Raw genomic sequence first — 25,187 nt, 5'->3', positions numbered from 1 at the left:
TAGAAACAGCTAAACCAAAAGATAGAAAGGACACTCAATGTTATTTTTGTATATACCCTCCGAACACTAATACGAGTAAGTCACTTAATATATTCATGATGTTAAAACAAAAGCAATGCATTGTCAACAAGTGAAACTATTAAAAATAGTATTTGAAAAAAAAATCAATAAATTTCACAGATTGTAAAACAAAAGCCCTTTCCACTATACTGTCTCACTTCTCAATTCATATCTGTGCTTCTATGAAACAGAATCCTAAGTTAAACTAGATATTACAAAAATAAACTTGAATGGAGAAAGAATTCATTGAAAATGCTTCTGAATTAAGGTATAATGAAACAAATGGCCAAAAGCATACGATCATCTACATTATTAAACTTTATTAACTAGAACACACACAAAAATGAGCAAATATTATCACTGACATATATAATTTCAAAATCATAAAAAATCATCAGATTTAGTGATTATTAAATGAGAGTATATAAGGAATATTTAGCATCCATTTAAAAGTGGCTGTTTTTATTGTTTTATTTATTCCTTTTCTCATACTTGTATGTGCCTTTGATTGAACTGCTACTAATCCCTGACTGCCTTTTCCCTGGCCTTGGTAGTTTGCTTCTCTGCAACCATGGCTATTTCAGGAACCCCTTCCCTCTCCATCCAGTCTCCCAGCCAGCCAGTTCTGCCATGTGATCCTGCCAGTTTGATGATGGCACAGTTAGGTTAAAATATAGTCAGTGATACTGTTTGCTTATTTGTGTGTGTGATCTAGTTAATAAGATTTAATGATTTAGATGGTCCTATGCTTTTGGCCATTTGTTTCATTATACCTGAATTAATTAAGAAGCATTTTCAATGAACGTTTTCTCCATTCAATTTTATTTTGTAATGTCTAATTTAATTTAGGTCTCCATTTCACAGAAGCACAGATACAAAGTGAGAAATGACACGGCATAATAGAAAGGGCTTTGGTTTTGCAATCTGTGAAATTTACTGATAATTCTTTTTTTTAAATACTATTTTTCACTAAATTTGATGACTGGGGCTTCCCAGGTGGCACTAGTAGTAAAGAACCTGCCTGCCAATGCAGGAGATGTAAGAGATGCAGGTTCCATCCCTGGGTGGGGAAGATCCCCTGGAGAAGGGCATGGCAACCCACTCCAGTATTCTTGCCTGGAGAATCCCATGGACAGAGGAGCCTGGCGGGCTACAGTCCATGGGTTCACACAGAGTCGGACACGACTGAAACAACTCAGCACGCACAAACCTGATGATAAAGACTGACCTTCCTTAAAGCCACAGAGTGAATATGTGGCACAACGTATTCTTAACCAGTTCTCAAATTCTAGAAAACCTAGCTTTTAGCCCATGTATGGATGTGACAGTTGAACTGTGAAGAAGGCTGAGCGCCGAAGAATTGATGCTTTTGAACTGTGGTGTTGGAGAAGACTCTTGAGAGTCCCTTGGACTGCAAGGAGATCCAACCAGTCCATTCTGAAGGAGATCAGCCCTGGGATTTCTTTGGAAGGAATGATGCTAAAGCTGAAACTCCGGTACTTTGGCCACCTCATGCCAAGAGTTGACTCATTGGAGAAGACTCTGATGCTGGGAGGGATTGGGGGCAGGAGGAGAAGGGGACGACAGAGGATAAGATGGCTGGATGGCATCACTGACTCGATGGACGTGAGTCTGAGTGAACTCCGGAAGTTGGTGAGGGACAGGGAGGCCTGGCGGGCTGCGATTCATGGGGTCGCAAAGAGTTGGACACAACTGAGTGACTGATCTGATCTGATCTGATATCACAATATGCAAAATAAATCTGAAGAATGAGAGGAGATAGACAGAAGTAGATACAGAAGCAGACTAGTGATCCAGAGCCACCTAAAACCTGGGGGGCAGGGAACAAAAAATTAACAGAAGCAAGGAAGTGCATATACAGAGGATACAAGAAAATTTGGCCAAAAGGGATGGGCATTGATCCTGCGGTCATTTTCTCCTTGTATTATTTGTATTGTCTCCACTCTCAGGATTTTAAAGTCCCTGTAAGCAGCTATTCATATAAAGCTAAAAAGCTCTTGGCCTGTTTACTACTGGTATGCTTTGAATAAAAGCTGAATTATATTCAATGGAATTGCATACTGATCTGGAATTACATATAATTAAACTGATCTGGATCAGTTTAATCATACTTTTTTAAAAAAGCAGATATTTTAGAAAACCTCTTTTAATAAAATATTTCAGAAGGCTTCTTACACCACTTATACTACTAGTTCCCTCTTCCCTGGTGGCTCAGCTAGTCAAGAATCTGCCTACAATGCGGGAGGACCTGAGTTCGATCCCCGAGTTGGGAAGATCACCTAGAGAAGGGGACATCTACCCACTCCAGTATTCTGGCCTGGAGAATACCATGGACTCTATAAAATCCATGGGGTCACAAAGAATCGGACATGACTGGGCGACTTTCACTTTTGTTTTATGTTCTAGTTATTTTACTAATAAGCCACAATAATCAATTCTGTGGAATCAAAGCTTCATTAAATTAAGTAATATTTTTCCTGTTTCATCTTACACATCTGTTTTTGTTATCAATAATCTTCATGATGTGTTTGACACAAATGATGTTGGGGATTTCCCATTAAATTTCCTGCAACTTTATAAAAACCATGCATCTATTTGGTGGAACCTAAGAATATAAAGCAAATGGTGCTTAACCACAAAAAAGAAAAGGCATGGTTCTAAGTGAAATTTTTTATCATTATCATCAAGTGTGTTTGTATTGCTATGTGCATTTTTGGATAATAAATAGTATCAGTATTATTAATAGCATTGAATTACATAAGGAAGTTTAGAATTTTTTTTTTAAAAAAACAAGGCTTCTCAAAGAAAGTTGATCATAAGAGAGTGGGGGAATTAAGTAATACACAAGATTCTTTTGGGTACACTCTTTAACGTGTAGGGAGAGAAATGATTTCTAGCACTGACATATATACACTACCATGTATAAAACAGATAGCTGCTGGATAGCACAGGGAGTTCCATGAGACCTAGAGGGGTAGGATGTGGGTGCGGTGGGCACAGGGAAGTGTGAGGGAGGCTCAAGGAGGGCACATATGTATACCTAGAGCTGATTCACGTTGTTGTGCAGCAGAAACTCGCACAACACTGGAAAGCAGTCACATTCCAATTAAAAAAATAAAGCAGATGCTCAAAAAATTAAAAAATAAACATATCACAAAAAAGAAATGATTTCAAGAAAATTAGCATCTCCTTGCTGACATACTTCATCCAAGACAAAGTGGATCTTTATAAACAAATCTACTGCATATAACTTATTGTTAGAGATGATAGTCTGCTTGCCAAAAGTATTTGCTACTGATTCCCATGAGTTTAAAGAAGACACATGAGGGGCTAGTAAAGAGGGTATGGATACCTATGGAGTCCAAAGACTTGACTCCTACGAGTGGCAGCAGCATCCACTGACGACATGTAATCAGATATGATCTTTTGCTGTTTGCACCATTATGATGAAGACGGTTGTTAGGTGGCAAACTAGCTCTCCTAGTGAATAACCTCAGCCCCAAGTCCCTATCATTCCCTAATTCTGACCAGCCCATGACTCCTCCAGAATACCCCCAAATTGCTCAGACTAACCCCCAAATCTTGCCAGAACCTTGACTCAAGCATTCTGGCTGAGTTCCACTCTGAATAATTGATGCCTGTGCCAAACTAGTTATGAAATATTTTGAGTATCACTCTTACATCTCCTGCATTGGCAGGCAGGTTCTTTACCACTAGCGCCATCTGGGGAGCCCGAACATCACTCCCAGGTACAATCAAAACTCTCCGGTAGTCTAAGAGAGCATTTTCTTTTCCCCAAATATAATATCCTCTGAGTCACTGGACAGTGGTTCTTCCTAGTGTGAAAGTGAGATTTGGCTCAATGAAATATTTTCCTTTTCTGAAGCTGTTTTTTCTCAATTTTCATTTAAGAATTAATGTCTAATGGTAGCTACACTGGGCTTTATAAATGATTTTCCACATATCACATAAATTATCATGTTATCTCTGACAGAAGCTTTCTAGAGGAGAACAACTCAAAATTAAGCTAAATAAATATATTTGGGGGGGCAGAAATTCTAACTAATGAGTATCTTCAGTAAGTCAAAAAATAGTATTTTCAACACGTTCTATATACACAGATAATTTGAGAGCTTGCCTAATCCATTCTCCAGATTCTGGGGAGATAAAACCTCTTATCAAGAGTTTAAATTTAGAAAAAGCAGCTTAGCAACCTGAAAATTTTATGGTAATTTAATCATAAGTTGGTATCTACAAAGATAAGTGAAATGACAATACACACTTTTCTTATGCTCATGCAAAAGGAAAATAATTTTCCTTCATAAAGACAGATTGGAATTTCAAAGCAGATATGCCTCAGTGAGTGGAGAATGCAATGGCAACCCACTCCAGTACTCTTGCCTGGAAAATCCCATGATCGGAGGAGCCTGGTAAGCTGCAGTCCACGGGGTCGCTGAGAGTCGGACACGACTGAGAGGCTTCACTTTCACTTTTCACTTTCATGCATTGGAAAAGGAAATGGCAACCCACTCCAGTGTTCTTGCCTGGAGAATCCCAGGGACAGGGGAGCCTGGTGGGCTGCCATCTCTGGGGTCGCACAGAGTTGGACACGACTGATGCGACTTAGCAGCAGCAGCAGCATGCCTCAGTGATGTTTAAAACCCAAGAGGGGTTGGTTATCCAGGCAGAAAGAAAACTAGTTGAATTGAGAAAGGCTTAAATTCAACCCTACTCCAAAAGCACTGCATTAATATAAAGAAAAACAATTTTTTAAACTTCATGTAGTTTAATACTGTAATTTCAAACTGTTGTAACCAAAAATATACTTGAAAAATTAAATATGCATAACATAGTTGGATCTTTTAAAAAATAAGCTGTTACTCTAATATCAAAGAAAAATCACTAAAGTATCTCTTCCATATATACATACATGTGATATAGTATTAAAATTTTAAATTAATTTAAAATTAATGCACAAGGCAATTAAAGTCCTACCCGTGTGATACTAAAATTTAAAAAACTACAAGGCTAATGAAAATATATCACATCAGAATTTATCATTTATTTTCTGTTAAATGGTTTATTATCATTTTTTAATCTCTTTACTTATCCAAACCACAGCAATGATTAACAACAAAAACAGTAACACATGGACCAATAATGGCAAATCAATAAGTTCAGTTTCATTCCTGGAAATAGTACAGTTTGTCTTAGTTTATTATATAAACTATTATATAAACTACTATTATAGTTTATTAAAATATATACTGCAGTAATTATAGCAACAAGCAAACACATAAATAGGAAACAAAAATTTGACCAACACCCTCCTGCTTAACTCTAAAATTTAATGAATTAGCTAAGAATGGGTAGTAGCCCAGAATCACTCAACATAGAATGGAACATAATTTAAATTACCAAATAAGCTTTCAAAGAAAAATGTCTGCATTTGGTGACAGAATAAAAATCTCAATTTTCAGAAGAAAATGATTAGCTATTTGCAAAATTACAACTGATTAAAGCTGTAACACCATAATTTCGTTACTTCAAATATATGAGTGCCATGAAATTTTACTTGCCATAAAGAAGCTTAGAACACAGTCACATGGTTAGAGGCATTTGAGAATGAAATAAAGATTAATGACAGCCATGCATAAAGCAATTAATTGAAAGAGTCAAAAAAACAGCTCTGAAAATGTAATAAATGCTCAAAGAAAGAGATTCTGCTTTAACTACTGAAATAAGCATGAGGTTCAAGGACACAGATTACCCTACGGATGGGTTTGTTTTGTTTTGTTTTGTTTTGTTTTGTTTTGTTAAGTTATTTAAAACATCACCAGATCTCCTGGATAAAGCAGAAAGGCAAACTTAAGAAGATCAGAACTAAATGGCATTGACTTATTTCAGTCAAAAGAACATCTCCAAAACCTGTGAAGAAATCATTTATAATAGCTGAGTTCTTTAAAATACTGCCAGCCTACATAAATTAAATACTTGCCCCTTCAGACTTTTCCACAGTGTTAGCCAGCATCTCCTGCAGGGCCCGGACAGACAAGGACTGCTCCAGCACGAAGGTGCAGATGGAGAGGTCTGGAGGGACGTTCTGTGCGGAAAGAGGGAAAGCCGCCATCAGCATCACCATCAGCATCACCATCAGCATCACCATCAGCATCACCATCACCTTCAGTCATCCAGACCCAAACTTACCCTGTGATACTTCAGCTTCTTTCACAGAAAGAGAGAACACTTGTCAGTTCTCTGACATGAGCTCCCAAATCATCCAAATATACTCTCTACACCACTCACACTTAAACCATGTTTTAACTAGTGGATAACTACAGCTACCATTTACTGAGCGCCTCCTCTGATTAGGCACTGCACTCAAAGCTTTCTCAGTAATGCTCATGGTCATCTACAATAACATTACTGTGTGGATAAGAAACTAGACAAGTTACGTTATTTTCCAAGTCACAATTACTAGATTTTTCAAGCTGGGACCAAAAAGCCAGATTTCTTTGACTCTCAAGCATTCACTTCTAATTTACCAAGTAGCTTGTTGATAAAAACTAAAAACACTTCACTCAGTAGTGAAGTTCAGTTCAGTTCAGTTCAGTCGCTCAGTCGTGTCCGACTCTTTGCGACCCCATGAATCGCAGCATGCCAGGCCTCCCTGTCCATCACCAACTCCCGGAGTTCACTCAGACTCATGTCCATCGAGTCAGTGATGCCATCCAGCCATCTCATCCTCTGGCGTCCCCTTCTCCTCCTGTCCCCAATCCCTCCCAGCATCAGGGTCTTTTCCAATGAGTCACCTCTTTGCATGAGGTGGCCAAGGTATTGGAGTTTCAGCTTTAGCATCAGTCCTTCCAATGAGCAAATATAAAAATGAATTGGTATAAAATATTCATTTACATAGGCTTCTTTTTTTCCACAAAGATAACAACTACCCTGTCTTACTCAAGTTGGATATCATATCTAGCTTCTAACTTTGTATGCAATAGTTTGACTTTTGTTTGGTGTGTATGTATTGCTTTATTTGGTCAATCATTCTTTTTTTCTATTTCCTTCCGTAAACTTCCACTTCAATCAACCCCATAAATTCTGAAAATCCCAAAAAGTAACTACCAAGGAGACAAACGAAACAGGGTGGGAAGTGACTGCCAAGTTAGACAGTACTATCCCAATCAGGAACAAATATGTTATCAATCATGCATGCTTTTGTTTTAGATAAGCAGGATCCAGTAGGCAATGCAGCTGTTCAATTAAGATGTTCAAGCTAGCATTTTCTTAACAGAAGAACATTATAAATGCATTAAACACAAGCAAGAATACGTCTTCCTAAAAAGAATATTAGGAGGATAAATTGATAACCTGATTCAGTGCCTCAAAATTACAATTTACAGTGTTGACGTATTTATTAAATTGAATCACTACCAATAAAAATATCCTTATCAGCAGAGAATGATGCTTTCAGGTTTCAAGGAAAGATTAAGTACTAGGGTTCTAGGAGTTTAAATTATTTTATGGAAAAAAGAAACATAATCTCTAGGTTTCCTCATACCCCACAAGCCTTCTTGGCACCCATGTTTTGTTTTTGAATAAACTTTTCTGAATTCCTCTACCCTTTATCACATGTTTCTGTGCGCCTCCCTTCCAGCCCAACTTCCTCTCATTTCTCCTCAGACTATCTCGGCTGGTAGTCAAATGAATCTCTCAAATCTGGGTACAGCCGCTGCTTTTATACTCCACAGTGATTGAAAGAAGTTTTCCTTACTGAGGTACGGGGAAGTCATTCTGGTTTATACAACATTTGTCTTGCACTTTATTTTAACCAGAACAGCTTGTCTTATGGTCTACCAAACAGGCATTGTACATCTGCTTTAACCATTTTTAAAAATTGCATTTACCAGATTGCTTAGAGAAGGATAAATGTCCATTTGGAAGGCAGAGATAAATGTCCCCACTTCCTACATTCCTAATGCTAGTACTCCTTCAGTGATGAGCTTTGGGGCCCAGACACCAAGGTTCACGCTGATTTGCTGTGTTTGAGCTAATCCTTCTCTTTAGAAACCTAGAAGGGGTGTATCCCCTGTCATATTTGGTGTTCGTCTTTTGTTCTGAGAAGATATAAAACTGTGGTTCAGGCATTCAAAATGGGGCTAGTTGGCCACTGTGGATATAATTTCAGACACATTCCTGTATTACTGAGGACCTGAAATTTCTGAACTATATCAGATTCAGGATGCCACCAGTCATGGTCAAAACAAGATCTATTAGTAGCTGCCAGCTGCACCTTTATGGTCTCATGGTCTCCTCATTTCAGCCCTTAACCAATCCTGGCTTAACATGCATCCTTACCTTCTGCCAATCCAATTATAACTGACAAACTTATGTAACTCTGTGGGTTTTGCCTATATAAGCCTCCCCCACTTTGTAGTCTAGCAGAAGACAGTTCAGATGCTCCTTGAATCTATGGCTTCCAAGCTATAGTCCTCAGTGTGACTCAACTAAAACTCTTATCTACTTCTATTATGGACTGTTTACTGATTATTCCCATTGACAGCAGTCAGCTAGACAAGGGCTTTCTTTCCAAAAATCCTCAGATGAAAGGCTGGAAGCTAGGAAACAGACTCTCTTCCACCCTGAAATTCAGGATAAGGTCTTTGAAATTTAATATTCTCAGTTATAACGATATTAATAACAATTTATCACACTAAAACAAATGCTACTGGAAAAAACTGATTGTTTATTCCATTCATATCCACTTAAACTCTGAGAGTTTGGAAGTTACATTTTGACAAATAGCACTGATAGAGAACTTTGTTAAGAAATGGTGTGCGGGTGAACTAATGTCTCAAAAAAAAAAAGTCTTGATTTGTGGTGGTGTAAATAAAATACTGTGGTGTAAATACTCCAATGATGGCTGATTTCAAAGTATCAAAGTTTACTAATCAGCTCACACTAAATATGTAATAATCAGCTCTCAGAAATCTGTAAGAGCCATTGCCAACATACCACTGAACTGATTTCAGACACATATTCATGAATTGCTTTAGAATCAGTATATTATAATAGTTAAAAGACTGGATTCTATAAACAGACAACCAAAGCTAAAATCTAGGCCTTACTACTTAAGAGCTCTTAACTTTTATAATCTTTCCTTTCCTTCCCTGAGAAATGGGACAGTTTTTATCCCATTTGAGGGTTATATCATCCTCATAGGGATGCTGTGAAAAAATAAATGAGATGATGTAAGCAAAGAGCTTATCGTAGTGTTAACACCATAACAAGACACAAAATAAATGAGCTACTGTCATTGGTTTTGCATACTGTCATTTCTCCCCATTTATGGCATTTATGAAGCACCACTCATTTCTTAAACTTGGTTCTTAAGTGAACTCTACTTTAGAGAAATAGTATTTGAAAACACAAAGTATTAACTATGCACCTGTTCATAACACCTAAAGTGTTCCGGTATTTTCAAGAAAAGGCACTTTCTGGTCATATTGAAGAGTTTACATCTTGGGTATATTTAAATTGTTTCCTGTTTCACTTTAATCAAAATGTTAAAGTATGAATCACTGAAATATCTTACATTTATTTTAAAGAAACTTGAAAATCACATGAATTTGAAATGAAATAATCCTGCCAACCAAATTCATATTTTTAGACTGGCATGCTCATAACAGATAGCGAGAGTTAACAGGAATAAATGAACAGATAATCACCAAAGGAAGTTCTCTCACACAAACTCTAGGCTTTTCTTGCTTTAGAGCTATCTTTTTCTCCCTCTCTACCTCTCTCCCCCGCCACACCTCCCCGCCGCCTACAACTCCCCACAAAACACGCAACTGTAACAGAAAGGCTGAGCAGTGTAGAAACAAAAAATGTTTACCCCTTACAGGAAAATTTTGAACAATACAAATGAGAGCTTTGCACTGTTATCTGTTTCTTTTGCTCTGAAGAAAAATGGTTTGGTTGTTTTAGGCAAGAGAATCATTACCAAAACTTGTATACTTTTTAAAGTAAACTACCAAAAATATTCCTTCATTTAGATGCATATTTCTTCAAATAACCCTGGAATTTTTAAATCATACTATAGCATTGTTGACTCAGATGGTAAAGCGTGTGTCTACAATGCGGGAGACCCGGGTTCAACCCTGGGTAGGGAAGATCTCCTGGAGAAGGAAATGGCAGTATTTCCCACTCCAGTATTCGTGCCTGGAAAACTCCATGGACGGAGGAACCTGCTGGGCTACAGTCCATGGGGTCGCAAAGAGTCGGACACGACTGAGCAACTTCACGTTCACGTATAGCATGTATATTAAGGCCTTTTACCACTTCCCCAAAATGAAGTTGTCAGAGGAAAATAAACGGTCTCATCCATGACTTAAAGACCAACTAAATGGCCCCAAATCAAAATGACTCCTAACATCAAGCACAAGAGATAAAGTAAAACAGTCAATATTTCTGTACTGGGAACTTCAATTCACAAGCATTTGCAAGTCACCATCTTTTCTTTAGTTTTTTGTTTTTTTAAAAAAAAACTCAAGTCTAATTACTGAGAAAATTAATTTTTAGAACTTCAATTTTAAAGAACTTTACTTGCCCTTTCAATGAGTATGCTCCCAAATCATAAAATAAATCCTTATGCAATATATGCTTTACCTTCTAGGTGCTTCAAAACAGACCGCATGGGAACATGAAAGAGAACTACTACTCAGTCTGTACACCTACCTGCCTCTTAAGCATTACACTTGTCATACAAAATTAAACCAGAGAAAAGTATATACTTCAGTCTATCTTAATGTATATCTAGGCTGCCCAGAACCCAAAGTAGGTAGACAGTAGGTTCATAATGCTTTTCATATAGAGACAAGGTCAATTTACTCAGGATAGGTGTTCTTTGGCAAAAGTAACAAACAAGCAAGCAGCATGGCTGTGTACCTTTTATTCTTTTGAAAACACAAACTGGTCCCCATTCTCCTCCACCTGACGATGACATGATCTTACAGGACAAAAACAATTTCCAGGAATAACCACAACAGAGCATCTGGCTTTGTTGGCACTGGAGAGTGAATGTAAAATCAATTAGGTTTTTAACTGAGGTATACATCAAGCCATCTGGCATCCATGGATATATCTGCCTAACTCATTTACAAGCCTATTGAAACATGTCACTGCCTTGACTTAACTGTAAGCAATAATTTGGGACTAAATAAGCCACTGTAGGGGGCTTCCCAGGTAGCTCAGCAGGTAAAGAATCTGCCTGAAATGCAGCAGACAAAGGAAACAGGTTCTATCCCTCGGTCAGGAAGATCTCCTGGAGAAGAGAATGGCAACCCACTGCAGTATTCTTGCTTGGAGAACCCCATGGTCAAAGAAGCCTGGCAGGATACAGTTCACAGAGTCTCAGAGAGTCGGACATGACCAAAGCAACTGAGCACAGGCCACTACAGACTACCTCTCTTGTTATCACCATGTAAAAATTGCATACTAACAAACCACTCCATTTAAAGACATTGATTCCTTTGCTTATATTTTCTTCCTTAGTGTGAAATATCCAGGTATCCATCAATGGAAAACAATAAAATCAAATATAAAAGCATTTTTGGTGAAAATTCAAATACTGATTTTTTTTTTAATTATCTCTTTCCAAACTTAATTGTTCATAAACTCCCTCCTACATAGGAATTGGATGAGGTTTTGGATGTTTATCTTTCCAAGCCTTTTTCTACACATTTACATACAAATGTATGTTCACATAGAAGTAGACTGGGGACTTTCTCAGTGCCCAGTTGTTGAGAATCTGCCTTGCAGTACAAGAGGTACAGGTTTGATTCCTGGTTGGGGATCGAAGATCCCACATGTTGTGGAGCAACTGAGCCAACACCACAACTACTGAGACCACATGCTACAACTAGACAGCCCACATGCCATAACTAGAGTTCATGCACCACAATGAAAGCTCCCTTATAATGCAACAAAGATCCCATATGGTGTAACTAAGAAACTAGTAACTGATACAGCCAAATAAACAATGTCTTTTTTTTTTAATATAATTCTTAAAGAGATGGGAATACCAGATCACCTTCGTGCTTCCTGTGAAACCTGTATGCAGGTCAAGAAACAACAGTTAGAACCGGACATGGAACAATGGACTGGTTCCAAGTTGGGAAAAGAGTACATCAAGGCTGTATATTGTCACCCTGCTTATTTAACTTATATGCAGAGGACATCATGTGAAATGCCAAGCTGGATGAAGCACAACTGGAATCAAGATTTCAGGGAGAAATATCAATAAATTTAGACAGGCAGATGACACCACTCTTATGGCAGAAAGCAGAGAGGAATTAAAGAGTCTCATGAAGAAGATGAAAGAGGAGATTGAAAAAAGTTGGCTTAAAATTCAGCATTCAAAAAATGGAGATCATGGCATTTGGTCCCATCACTTCATGGCAAATGGATGGGGAAACAATGGAAACAGTGACACACTTTATTTTACTGGGCTCCAAAATCAATGTGGATGGTGACTGCAGCCATGAAATTAAAAGATGCTTGCTCCCTTTAAGAAAAGCAATGACAAATCTAGAGAACAAATTAAAAAGTAAAGATATTACTTTGTCAACAGAAGTCTGTCTGGTCACAGCTATGGTTTTTCCAGTAATCATGTATGGATGTGATAGTTGGGCCATAAGGAAGGCTGAGTGCCAAAGAATTGATGCTTTCGAACTGTGGTGCTATATAAGACTCTTGAGAATTCTCTTGGGCAGCAAGGAGATCAAACCAGTCAATCCTAAAGGAAATCAACCCTGAATATTCATTGGAAGGACTGATGCTGAATTTCCAGTACTTGGGCTACCTGATGTGAAGAGTCGACTCACTAGAAAAGACCTTGATGATGGGAAAGACTGAAGGCAGGAGAGGGGGATGAGAAAGGATGAGATGGTTGGATGGCATCACTGACTCAATGGACATGAGTTTGAGCAAACTCCAGGAGGGAAGCCTGGTGTGCTGCAGTCCACGGGGTTGCAAACAGCCAAGACACGACTGAGCAACTGAAAAACAAAGACTGGCTTTACCCATTAATGGGCTCACTTTATGTCAATTACATATTGTAATTACTAATATGTATTGAAGATCACTGTTAATAGATCTCTATTTACTTCACTCTTCATGACCCCTAAAGAATCTAGATAAACCATATTCCTCCTGAAGACTGGTTCAAGTTTAATACCATGCAACATTGTTATTCAACTTGGACCTTCACCCTCCCACCCTGCACCACCAGCCTAAAACAGTGACTTACAAAAGAAAGTGCTCAATGTTAGATGAGTTGGCCTCAAGCTACGATTTTACCTCTTTCTGGAAAATTATGCAAATGTCTAGACAGGGACACAGTAGTTACAGCCCTAATGGCAGATCTTTACTTTGGGTTTTTGTTTTTTTTTTTTCATAATCTTAGGATTCTAATATGAAAACAAGCAAATTTACCTTTCTGTGTCACACAATTAACCAAAGTCATGCACCAAATAACCTTCAGAGTAATACAGAGATATATCAAAATATATTTTGAAAATTAATGAGGTATTAAATTTTGACAGTTTAATAGCATAAAAAAATAGGCAGGGCACCATACCAAAGAACATGAGATTCTGACTCAGTGCATAACCAGGCAAAGGACTCTAGGTAAATCAGCCTGAGTTTCCCCACCCCTAAGTGGCAATATACTCAACTATGCTTCAAAGAACAGTTCTGAAGCAAATAAGAAAATCAATGCACTGCAAACAGAAAATGTCAATAAAATCATTTTCTCAGCCTAATTAAAAATGTATCTCACAATGGAAACTCAGAAACACAGGGATATAAATTAAGACAAAAGTTGGTCTTCTACCAAGAAATGTGAAGATGGTGTTCTCTGGAGTGGAACAGATGGTCTGAAGTTGACACAGGTTTGTTTTTTCTCAGCCACCCATCTGCTGAGTGGCCTTTGGCAAGACACAATAACCACTGAGGCCAACTTGTCCACGAACTATGGAGATATCAAATTTCTCTAAAAAACAGAGTTGTCATTGCTGTTGTTTAAGTTGCTATCTGAAGACAAGAACCAAGCAAAATTACATCCACCATATGGGGCAAAATATCCTCTAAAATGTTTACATATCCCACAATTCCAATATAATTGTGGTGCTGTATTCCACTGACTTATTAATACATGGAACACTGTAGAAAAGAAATATCAAATTGGATATAAGGAAAATCTTAGTTCACATTTTCTGCTTTATGTTTTCAAAATTCTAATCACAACATTTCCCCAGACTAGGAAAGTGAATATCACCAGACTTTCACACAGTCCATAGGAGTCCATAGTTCTGGGCAGTTTTCCTTGTCATATTCTTTTTCTCTTCATCATTTTGCACCAAACATTAACAGAAGATTTCCTTAAATAAGGATATATGTACCCTGTTCTCAATCACAGGATAAATTCTTTCGGAGATCAGCTTTTTCAAAGACAAGGTTAAATGTGACAGTAAGAGATAAAACTAATATGTCTGGGTTTCCACAGGTCTCAAGCCTTTGGATCCCTTCAGAAAAAATCAAGTCATTCCAAGTGGCATTGTTAAGAACACTGATCCACATGGGAAAGGCTCTCTTAGCAGGCAAAACAGGTTAACTGAGAGTACACCACCATGATAAAGAGTCACAGCCTGCAAATTTAGCAGTTAACTATGAAACTCCCTAGTGAATTAATAGGGGTTCATATGATTTGTTCAATGTTCATATTTTCTCCTTGGCATACATCTTTTGTAATATAATCTTATTAAACATAATATTAAGTAGATATGTCAGTCTATCTTATTTTTCTAATTATTTTAACATGCAGCTGACTCAAATACGACAGTGCAAATCTAGAGGTATCCTAGTTTGACATTCTACCCCACACGACTTCTCTCCTTTTGTATATTGTAACAGGAATGTTGTATTAGGTCAATCCTGTTCATATGTATATTTTTATTCTTTAAATTATGGAAGTATGATAACACATTTTCATGAGATTTGGAAAATACAGAACAAAGTTACACATAGTTTTACTATATATTACAATTATTTTTTTAATAGATAAATTAAGATTTTTGGAGTTTCAATGTTAAACTCTCAAAAATTAATAGAATGAATAGACAAAAAAGTAGAAGGATATAGTAGACCTGAAAAGCACTATGAACCTATTCAGCACAATTAAGATTTATATATTTTTCACACAACAGCAGGATATAAATTCTAAGTTCCCATAGACTACAAACCAGGAGACACTGGAACTATAACCAGAGATATAAAACAAGATGCAAAAATTTCATGGTCTGAGGGTATTGAAATCATACAGTCTGTTCTCTTATCACTGCTGTTCACATGTATCTTAAGTAGAAGTCACTGTTGGTGAGAACCACATATAAGGCATTTTGAAAGTAAGACATTCAAAGAGAAACTGAGGAAAGACTTCTGCTATGAATTAAGCCTCAAAATGATATGCAAGAGTCTATTAAAATTCACATGTGCTACTAATGATTCATTGGATATGGCCTCCTGCTTTCAAACACTGATAAGTCAACCCTATATCTGTCACAAGCTCAATAAAAACTTAATAAACCAACTCTCCACACTCTAGATAATGGCCCACTTATCTAATTTACATGTAAAGCACATAACTTCCAGCCATATATGTCAATGATGTTCCATGAAGTTGGGCTCAAATTTGAGAAATCTGATGTTAAAAAGCTATGGAGCTTCACCATTAAATTCAGAGTTTAAAGCTGAGTAACCAGCTAAATAAATGGATGAATAAAGAAACCACAAAAACAAATCAATCAGTGGAAGTGCCCACAGATTACTTTGGAGCAATGTTTCAGTCTATTCAAGAGTCTTTTTTTAAGAATTAGCGAAATACATACATGTTTATTACATATGTATACAGTAAATAATTGGCAGAGTCATGATATCAAGTATACAAAAATAATTATGGCAGAAATAACATATGTCCTAAGTATTTGTTAGATATCAGAGTCTGTGACATCTCAGCCTTGCTCCCTGCAAGAGCCCAGTGTACCACACACAATGATCAAACTTGGCAGATTCCCCCACTGAAAATTTCCAATGATCCATAGAGATGTTCCTATGAAGATTTGCAAAAAAAAAAAAAAAAAGAGAGAGAGAGATTTGGGTAGAACCTATTCATTAGCTCATTTCCTGAAATATTTGGGAAAAAAATAATTTTTACTGTAACCTGGCCAACCTAATCATCTGACATATGACCTCTGTCACAAAATCCATACCGCCTTCTCTCAAAATCTGCTTAAAGAATAGGGAACAACTCACACTACCTTGTGGCTAAGGGCAATCAACAGGCTCTAATTTAGCTAGAGCACTAAAAAAATCCAAAGGAGCGTGGGAAGTGAAAACAATAATCATGGCTTCCACATCAAGTTATGCAGGTGATGAGATGATGTCTTCAAATTTAATTAACAATGTAACACAGTGCAAATTTATTCAGGCATAACCATATAGCCATCTCACTCTTTGCAGGCATCTCATTCTGTGAAAGTGTGCTGGATAATTTCATCTAAATTAATTTAAAATGGCAAGGGCTAACTTAATTACTCAGTATCAGTCTGAACAAATTAAACTGGAATCATGTCAGTAATATCACTCGAAATCTCAAAACTGAAACTCCAAGCAGACTCAGACGGAGACAGTTAACACCTCGGCATTCCTACCAGGAACTCCACTTGCATGGATTTTCTACATAGCTTTAAGAACGTAGGAAATAGCCATGTAGACACAATTACGTAAATAATAATGGCTATATATAACTTTTCAAGTGTCCTCTGTGTGCTAAGTCCTAAATCTCATCAAAACTCGACAAGTATTACTATCACTTAAGAATTGAGTAAATGGTGACTCAGAAAATTAAATGACTTGATTTAAACTAGAAACTATTAAGAGGCATATTTGCTTAGCCCAAAACCCGTATATCACATTGTCCCCGTCAAGGTACCCTAATTACCAGCTTTTTTTTTTTTTTCATTTTGTTTTCCTGTACCTTTGTCGTAACAGTTTTATTATCGATAAATCAAACCTCAATGTAACAGTGAGAACCCACACACAGAATTAAAGCCACAAATACCCCCAAACTCTAAGACTTTGGCTTAAGGGACAGTTCCTAAGTTCATTACCCAGTATGAGCCCTTTGGGAAAGTACTAGCAAAAGCAAAAGTGTAAGGCATTAAAATAGTGATCCTCCTTAGGTGTTGCCCTGTGGGTATATCTGGATAAAGGGATCATTCCCTTGTTGTCTGAAGGTATGAGGCATTATGTCAATGGGTGATGTAATACTTTCTGACTGAAAAATCTTGACAAGAGAGAGGTATAGAGTACAGTTAAAAAACAAGTAGATACTTCAGCTGTGTTTGTGATACCTAACCTGAAATAATGTTAGGTGATCTGGACATACTCAAGAGTCCTATTAATCCATGTAATTTACAAACATGTAGCTTAAGATAAAAGGATACCAATACAATTTGCGTAATCAAAAATTCCATTCCCCCCAGCACATAATTTAGACCAGAAGTGGGCTACTGGTAACACAAATAATACTTTAAGAATGATAACTAGAGCAGCTGTGTATATGATGTATGAAAGCTGACTTATGGCACTTTCTAGTGACACTTTCTATATTCAAGGATCAAATTGGGAAAGATAAAAAGATTTATAAGCTACATTTTTAAAATCATCCTCACTCAGCTGTAAGGAGAAATTCTCATAATTTCTTTTAAAAATGTAGGCAAAAGTATAACCTATACTTACTGAGAGAAAACATATTCAAGAGAAGTGGTCAGTGAGTGTCCCCAGACGCTGGAATTAGTAGATAAAGACTTCAAAGAAAACTTTAAACATAAATATATCTTAAGTCTGGAGAAGAAAATGACAACCCACTCCACTATTCTTGCCTGGTGGACTACAGTCCAGGGAGTCACAAAGAGTTGGACACAACTTAGCGACTAAGCAGTAACATATTTAAAGAACTGAAAGAAAAAAAAATGTTTAAAGAAATAAAGTATGATAATAATGAATCAATGAATAGAAATGCTCAATAAAGACATACAAATTATACAAATAGGAGTAAATGTAAATTCTATACTTGAGTATAATAACTTAAATGACAAATATATTAGAGGGGCCCAACATCAGATTTAAAATGAAAGGAAAAAAGTGAACTTTAGTGAACTTAAAGATCATTCAACAAAAATTATTCAGCTGGAAGTATACAGTGGGAAAAAACAATTAAGCCTCAAAACCCTATGGAATAATATCAATGTAAATGTAATGGATGCCCAGAAGAATAGGAAAGAAATAAAAGAAAAGAAAATATATTTGAATAAATAAAAGCCAAAAGCTGCCAAAATTTAATGAAAAACATTCATACTGCTGAAAGTCAAAGAGAAAAACAAAAAGGAAATATTTAAAGCAGCAAGACAAAAAATTACTCATCACAATATGATTAATTGCTGACTTCTCATTTGAATCAAGAAAGAACAGATGGCAGTTGATGACTTATTCAAAGAATTGAAAGAAAAAAGTCGTCAACCCAAAATTCAATATAGAGCTAAACAACTTTTCACACATTAATTAAAATGAAAACATTCCAAGATAAAAAATGGAGAATTTATTGCTACCACAGTTGCCTTACAAGAATGTCCACTCTCACCACTTTCATTCATAATAATACTGAAAGTCCTAACCAAAGCAAGAAGGAAAGAAAAATAAAAGGCACTCAAGCTGAAAAGAAAAAGCAAAACTCTTTCTATAAGCAGATGACCTAATATTATACATCAAAAACCCTAAAATGCACATCAAAACTCTTCTAATAAAGAGAAAGATATTCTAGGCTCAAAGATTGGAAGAAGTATCTTATAAAAATACCTACACTACCTAAAGTGATCTCCAGGTTCAATACAAGCACTGTCAAAATTCATCCATTTTTCACACAAATAGAACAAACAATCCTAAAACTTATATGTAACCACAAAAGATCTCAAATAGCCAAGGTTATCCTGAAAAAGAAGAAAGCTGAAGGCTTCATGCTTCCTAAATTTATAGTACATTACAAAGTTACAGTAATCAAAACATGAAAAAGACATATAGACCAATAAAACATTACAGAAATCTGGAAATAAATCCATGCACATATAGTCAATTCATCTACAGCACTGAGGCCAAGAATACAAACTAGGGAAAGGAGAACCTCTTCAATAAGTCGTGCTAAGAAAATTGTATGGTCACATGTAAAAGAATGAAACTGAACCACTATCTTACACACCACACATAAAAATCAACTCAGTTCTAATGAGGTGGATGAAACTGGAGCCTATTATATACAGTGAAGTAAGCCAGAAAGAAAAACACCAATACAGTATACTAACACATATATATGGAATTTAGAAAGATGGTAATGATAACCCTGTATGCAAGACAGCAAAAGAGACACAGATGTACTGAACAGTCTTTTGGACTCTGTGGGAGAGGGCGAGGGCAGGATGATATGGGAGAATGGCATTGAAACATGTAAAATATCATGTGAAACAAATCGCCAGTCCAGGTTTGATGCATGATACAGGGTGCTCGGGGGCACTGGGAAGACCCAGAGGGATGGGATGAGGAGGGATATGGGAGGGGGGATTAGGATTGGGAACACATGTACACTCATGGTGGATTCAAGTCAATGTATGGCAAAACCAATACAATATTGTAAAGTAAAAAAAATTAATTTTAAAAAAAGAGAAAAAAATAAATAAAATGAAAAAAAAAAAAAAAAATCAACTCAAGACCATTTAAAGACTTGCAGCAAGACCTGAAGGTGTAATACTTATAGAAGAGTATGGGGGCAGGGGGTCTCCTTGACATTAGCCTTGGCAATATTTTTTTTTTTAATTTGACACCAAAAGCAAAGGCAACAACTAAATAAGTAGTACTACATCAAAGCAAAAAGTTTCTATAGAGTAAATAAAAACACCAACAAAAAGAAAAGGTAAATCATATCTCTGGCAAGGGATAAATACCCAAAATGTAAAATGAATGTATATAACTCAAGCAAACAACCTGGTTTAAAAACTGGCAGAGAAAGTGAACAGGCATTTTCCCAAAGAATGCAAACAAATGGCCAAGAGGTATAAGAAAAAGTGTTCTACCTCACTAATTATCAGGAAAATGCAAATCAAAACCACAATGAGATATTACCTCACACCGGTTAAAATGGTTATTATAAAAAATAAGATAAGAAATAACAAGCACTCAGCTGGACATAGAGGAAAGGAAACACTTTAACACTCTTGTAGGAACTTAAATTGGTGTAACTACTGTGGAAAACAGTATAAAGAAAAATTAAAAATAAATCTACCATATGATCCATTAATTCTACTTCTGGATATAGATCTAAAATCTTCAAAGAGATTTCTGCAGTCCTATGTCCACTGCAACATTTTTTAAAATAGCCAAGATAAGGGAACAATCTAAGTGTCTATCAATGAATAAACGGTAAATGAGAAAGATGTGAAATATATATATATACACACACATATATATACACAAATACATATATATATATGTATTTATACACACACACACACACACACACACACACACCAACCATGGAGAATTATTCAGCCATGAGAAAGAAGGGAATAATGCCATTTATGACAATATGGAGTTTAAGGTTGTTGTGCTAAATGAGACATCAGACAAAGAAAAATAGTATATGATATGAATGTTTTAAAAAGCCAGAGACTCAGAAACAAGAAACTAGAATGGTGATTACCAGGGGAAAGGGGGAAATATTTGTAAAGGGTACAAACTTCCAGTTTAAGATGAGTAAATTCTGAGGATCTAATCTACAGCACAGCAATTACAGTTAATAAAACTATATTATATACCTTAAAGTTGCTAAGAAGGAAAGTGTTAAATGTTCTCATAAGAAAAAGAATAGTAATTATGTGAGGTAATGCATTTATATATATGTACATACATAATAAATAGACATATATATGATAACAGTAAAAAGTGAATGAAGCTATGTGGAGTAAGGTTTCTATATTTTGCTGGGCTTAAATTAGTATTAATCTGAAGGTCCCATCACTTCATGGGAAATAGATAGGGAAACAGTGGAAACAGTGTCAAAGACTTTAATTTTGGGGGGCTCCAAAATCACTGCAGATGATGACTGCAGCCATGAAATTAAAAGACGCTTACTCCTTGGAAGGAAAGTTATGACCAACCTAGATAGCATATTCAAAAGCAGAGACATTACTTTGCCAACAAAGGTTCGTCTAGTCAAGGCTATGGTTTTTCCTGTGGTCATGTATAGATGTGAGAGTTGGACTGTGAAGAAGGCTGAGTGCCGAAGAATTGATGCTTTTGAACTGTGGTGTTGGAGAAGACTCTTGAGAGTCCCTTGGACTGCCAGGAGATCCAACCAGTCCATTCTGAAGGAGATCAGCCCTGGGATTTCTTTGGAAGGAATGATGCGAAAGCTGAAACTCCAGTACTTTGGCCACCTCATGCGAAGAGTTGACTCATTGGAAAAGACTGTGATGCTGGGAGGGATTGGGGGCAGGAGGAGAAGGGGATGACAGAGGATGAGATGGCTGGATGGCATGACTGACTCAATGGACATGAGTCTGGGTGAACTCTGGGAGTTGGTGATGGACAGGGAGGCCTGGCGTGCTGCGATTCATGGAGTCGCAAAGAGCCGGACACAACTGAGCGGCTGAACTGAACTGAACTGAATCTGAAGAAAACTTGGAAGTTACAATGATGAATTAATATAAGGCATATTATAATCCCTACAGTAACTATTAAGAGCACAGCTAAAAAGATATAAACTTTAAAAAAAAAGTTTTCAAAATGCCACACTAACCATTAACAAAAGAAAAATCAGAAACAGAGGAACAACAACAAAGGAGGCATATTAAAAAAAAATGTCAGGTGTGAATCCAACCATCTCCTGTTTATTTTAAAAAGAAAATGTGTTATATAGAATGGAATATTATTCAGTCTTTGATGTATGGCAAAACCAATACAATATTGCAAAGTAATCAGCCTCCAATTAAAATAAATAAAAATATTTAAAAAAATAAAAAGAAATGCTGACATTCAATGACAGCATCAATGAACCTGGAATTATGCTGAGTGAAATAAACTGGATTTAGACAGACGAATACTGTATAATTTCACTTATATGTGGAATGAAAAACAGTCAAAGTCATAAAAGAAGTGGAATGATGGTTGCTAAGGGGTGGGAATTAGAGGCAAAGGAGAGATGCTGGGCAAGGAGTACAAAGTTGCAGTTATCCAAAATGAGTGATTCTGCAGATCTAATGCACAGCATAGTAATAGTTCATAATACTAGATTGCATACTTGAAATTTACTAAGAGAGTTAATCTTAAATGCTCTCAGCACCTAAAAAGCAATTGTAACATGTGAGTGATGGATATGTTAACTAGCCTGATTGTTGTAACATTTCACATGTATATATGAAAATATCACATTTTATACCTCAAATATCTATACTGTTTGTCAATTACAACCTCAATAAAGCTGGGGGTAAGGGAATCTCATTGTCTAATAAATTAAGACCTATCTTCCCTATCTGGTATTCATACTCTGGACCCAACCTAATTTTCCAGCCTACACTAAATGCTTACTGCTGCTGCTACTAAGTCGCTTCAGTTGTGTTTGACTCTGTGCAACCCCATAGACGGCCTACCACCAGGCTCCCCTGTCCCTGGGATTCTACAAGCAAGAACACTGGAGTGGGTTGCCATTTCCTTCTCCAGTGCATGAAAGCAAAAAGTGAACATGAAGTTGCTCAGTCATGTCCGACTCTTAGTGACCCCATGGACTGCAGACTATCAGGCTCCTCTGTCCATGAGAGTTTTCAGGCAAGAGTACTGGAGTGGGTTGCCATTGCTTTCTCCAAAATGCTTACTACAATACACTAAATTAGATAATTCTCTATTTTTCATAAATACATCTAATTTTCCTGTCTTTGGCCTTTGTCCAATTTCTACTCATCATTCAACTCCAACCTCAACTACAATCCCATCCATGGAGCATCTCCTGATGACTCAAATTGCCACGTATTACACCTATTTGTATACAACATATCGTTCATGCTACTTTGTAACTCAATAAGACTTTGTTACCCTCCATAACACCTTGCTTCTTATGTGCTTTGTTGAATATTCTTAATAGTCTTAAAGAGTTGGGAATACCAGGCCACATTACCTGCCTCTTGAGAAATCGGTACACAGGTGAAGAAGCAACAGTCAGAACCAAGCATGGATTAACAAACTGGTTCGAAATTGAGAAAGGAGCACATCAAGGCTGTATGCGGTCATCCTGTCTATTTAACTTATATGCAGAGTACATCAGGCAAAATGCCAGGCTGGATGAGGCACAAGCTGGAAACAAGATTTCTGGGAGAAATATCAATAACCTCAGATAAGCAGACGACACAATCCTCATGGCAGAAAGCAAAACTAAAGAGCGTCTGGATAAAGGTGAAAGAGGAGAGTGAAAAAGTTGGCTTAAAGTTCAACAGTCAAAAAATGAAGATCATGGCATCCGGTCTCAGCACTTCATGGCAAATAAATGGGGAAACAATGGAAACAGTGACAGACTATTGTCTTGGGGCCCAAAATTAATGCAGATGGTGACTGCAGCTATGTAATTAAAAGATGCTTGCTCCTTGGAAGAAAGCTATGACAAAGCATATTGTCTAGCATACCTAGACAGTGTATTAAACAACAGAGACATTACTTTGCGAACAAAGGTCCATCTAGCTATGGTTTTTCCAGCAGTCATGTATGGATATGAGAGTTGGACCATAAAGAAGGCTGAGTGCTGAAGAATTGATGCTTTCGAACTGTGGTGTTGAAGACTCCTGAAAGTCCCTTGGACTTTCAGTCAATTCTAAAGGAAATCAACACTGATATTCATTGGAAGGATTGATGCTGAAGCTCCAATACTTTGGCCACCTGATGTGAAGAGCAGACTGACTGGAAAAGACCCTGATGTTGGAAAAGATTGAGGGCAGGAGGAGAAGGTGGCGACAGAGGATGAGATGGTTGGATGCTATCATCGACTCAATGGACATGAGTTTGAGCAAACTCCAGGAGACAGTGAAGGGCAGGGAAGCCTGGTGTGCTGCAGCCCATGGAATCACAAAGAGTCGGACAAGATGGAGCAACTGAACAACAAATAGTGCTGCCTGTGCCTCATGTAAATGTCTACTGAAGAAAAACAATTCTGTGACATAGTACATCTACCATCTCATTGCAAACAGAAAAAATTTTTGTATATAAGTGAAAAAATATTTGTATATAAGCCCTAGGAATATTTTTAAATTACTTTTTAAATATTGACTGATAAGTTTTAAATAATGAAGGGTATGAGTTTTCAATAATACAGGTATGACTCTTCAAAGATAAACATATGTTAAAATAATGTAAAAACTAACATTTTGATATTATGATGACCTAAAATTTGAATTTATGCTGACTGGAAAAAATATCTTCAAAGGATTGAATATTAAGCAATCAGAAATATCTATACAGAATTTAATTTCATTATTTCAGGATCCTTTATTATAGGAAATGAAATAAAATTGATACATATCCAATCCATTCACATGCAGGTTACTGACCTGAAAGATTCATTGGCTTTTTACAGGAATAAATTCTTTACTAATAAAAATTACAGGCTTGTAAATCTTTTATTTGGCAAGTACCATAATAGACTTGAAGGTCTGATGCCAGATCTAATCCCAGTAAAGAGACTTAATGATAAAATCACCTCATCAAAATAACCATCCATCTATTTCCTACAAGCTAATCCCAGTTTACATTAATTTCATCCACATTAACCACAGCTTATGTTTATACCCATAAGCGGTTAAAGAATGAATGACCTACTTAAATGTTGGTGTCTGCTGAAATGCATCTTTGTTAGACTGATCTCATTTCCTGCAGAAACCAATTTCACTTTCTTTATGACA

At 36.7% G+C, this 25,187-nt stretch overlaps 1 protein-coding gene and 1 long non-coding RNA gene across 2 annotated transcripts in view; one reads left to right on the top strand and one right to left on the bottom strand.

Annotated features, from left to right (window-relative positions):
• RYR2 (ryanodine receptor 2) overlaps positions 1-25,187 on the bottom strand; it is a 764,447-nt gene that overhangs the window by 531,192 nt on the left and 208,068 nt on the right. Inside the window, exon 5 of the mRNA XM_055589046.1 lies at positions 6,080-6,184. Within this exon, the coding sequence (XP_055445021.1) occupies positions 6,080-6,184 (105 nt within the window). The remainder of the gene's footprint in view (positions 1-6,079; positions 6,185-25,187) is intronic.
• LOC129658109 (uncharacterized) overlaps positions 1-25,187 on the top strand; it is a 41,075-nt gene that overhangs the window by 9,968 nt on the left and 5,920 nt on the right. The gene's annotated exons all lie outside the window — the stretch shown is intronic.

Source organism: Bubalus kerabau, chromosome 1 (genome assembly GCF_029407905.1).
Source record: "Bubalus kerabau isolate K-KA32 ecotype Philippines breed swamp buffalo chromosome 1, PCC_UOA_SB_1v2, whole genome shotgun sequence".
NCBI classification, from domain to species: Eukaryota; Metazoa; Chordata; class Mammalia; order Artiodactyla; family Bovidae; genus Bubalus; species Bubalus kerabau.
The sequence above is the reverse complement of the archived record's forward strand: the minus strand, read 5'-3'. Positions and strand labels throughout refer to the sequence as shown.